Source organism: Rhincodon typus, chromosome 48 (genome assembly GCF_021869965.1).
Source record: "Rhincodon typus isolate 14 chromosome 48, sRhiTyp1.1, whole genome shotgun sequence".
Taxonomy (NCBI): Eukaryota; Metazoa; Chordata; class Chondrichthyes; order Orectolobiformes; family Rhincodontidae; genus Rhincodon; species Rhincodon typus.
Window position 1 is genome coordinate 3,340,150 of NC_063379.1, and position 446 is coordinate 3,340,595.

Below are 446 nucleotides of genomic sequence, written 5' to 3' on the forward strand. Positions count from 1 at the left end.
TACAGAGATAGGGAGGGGGTGTAGTGATGGAGGGGGTTACAGAGATAGCGAGGGGGTGAATGTGAATTGATGCGTGACCATGTCCATCCCGGTACAGTATGGGAATGGAGTCCAGCTTTGAGAAGGCGAGTGAACAGGAAGGCCTGCAGATCTGGAAGGTGGAGAAGATGAAGCTTGTCAGTGTGCCCACGAGCGAGCATGGCACCTTCTTCACTGGGGATGCCTACCTTGTCCTTCATCGCCAGGACGATAGCACCCACCTACACATCTGGCACGGTATGTACATCAAGAATCCTCACTGCGACCGACTCAGGGAAATGCAACTCGCTCTGTCACTCAGTAACCCCTCTCCCCCCCAGCGCCCTGTGTTACTGACTGTATCCCTACTGATGTTAATCCCTCTCCCTCACACTGTCACTCAGTAACCCCTCTCCCCGCCCAGCGCC

The 446-nt window shown here is 55.2% G+C and overlaps 1 protein-coding gene across 1 annotated transcript in view; it reads left to right on the forward strand.

Annotated features, from left to right (window-relative positions):
- Window positions 1–98: 98 nt before the first annotated feature.
- LOC125488009 (macrophage-capping protein-like) overlaps window positions 99–446 on the forward strand; it is a 12,311-nt gene continuing 11,963 nt past the window's right edge. Inside the window, exon 1 of the mRNA XM_048620750.1 lies at window positions 99–276. Coding sequence (XP_048476707.1) covers window positions 99–276 — 178 coding nt within the window. The remainder of the gene's footprint in view (window positions 277–446) is intronic.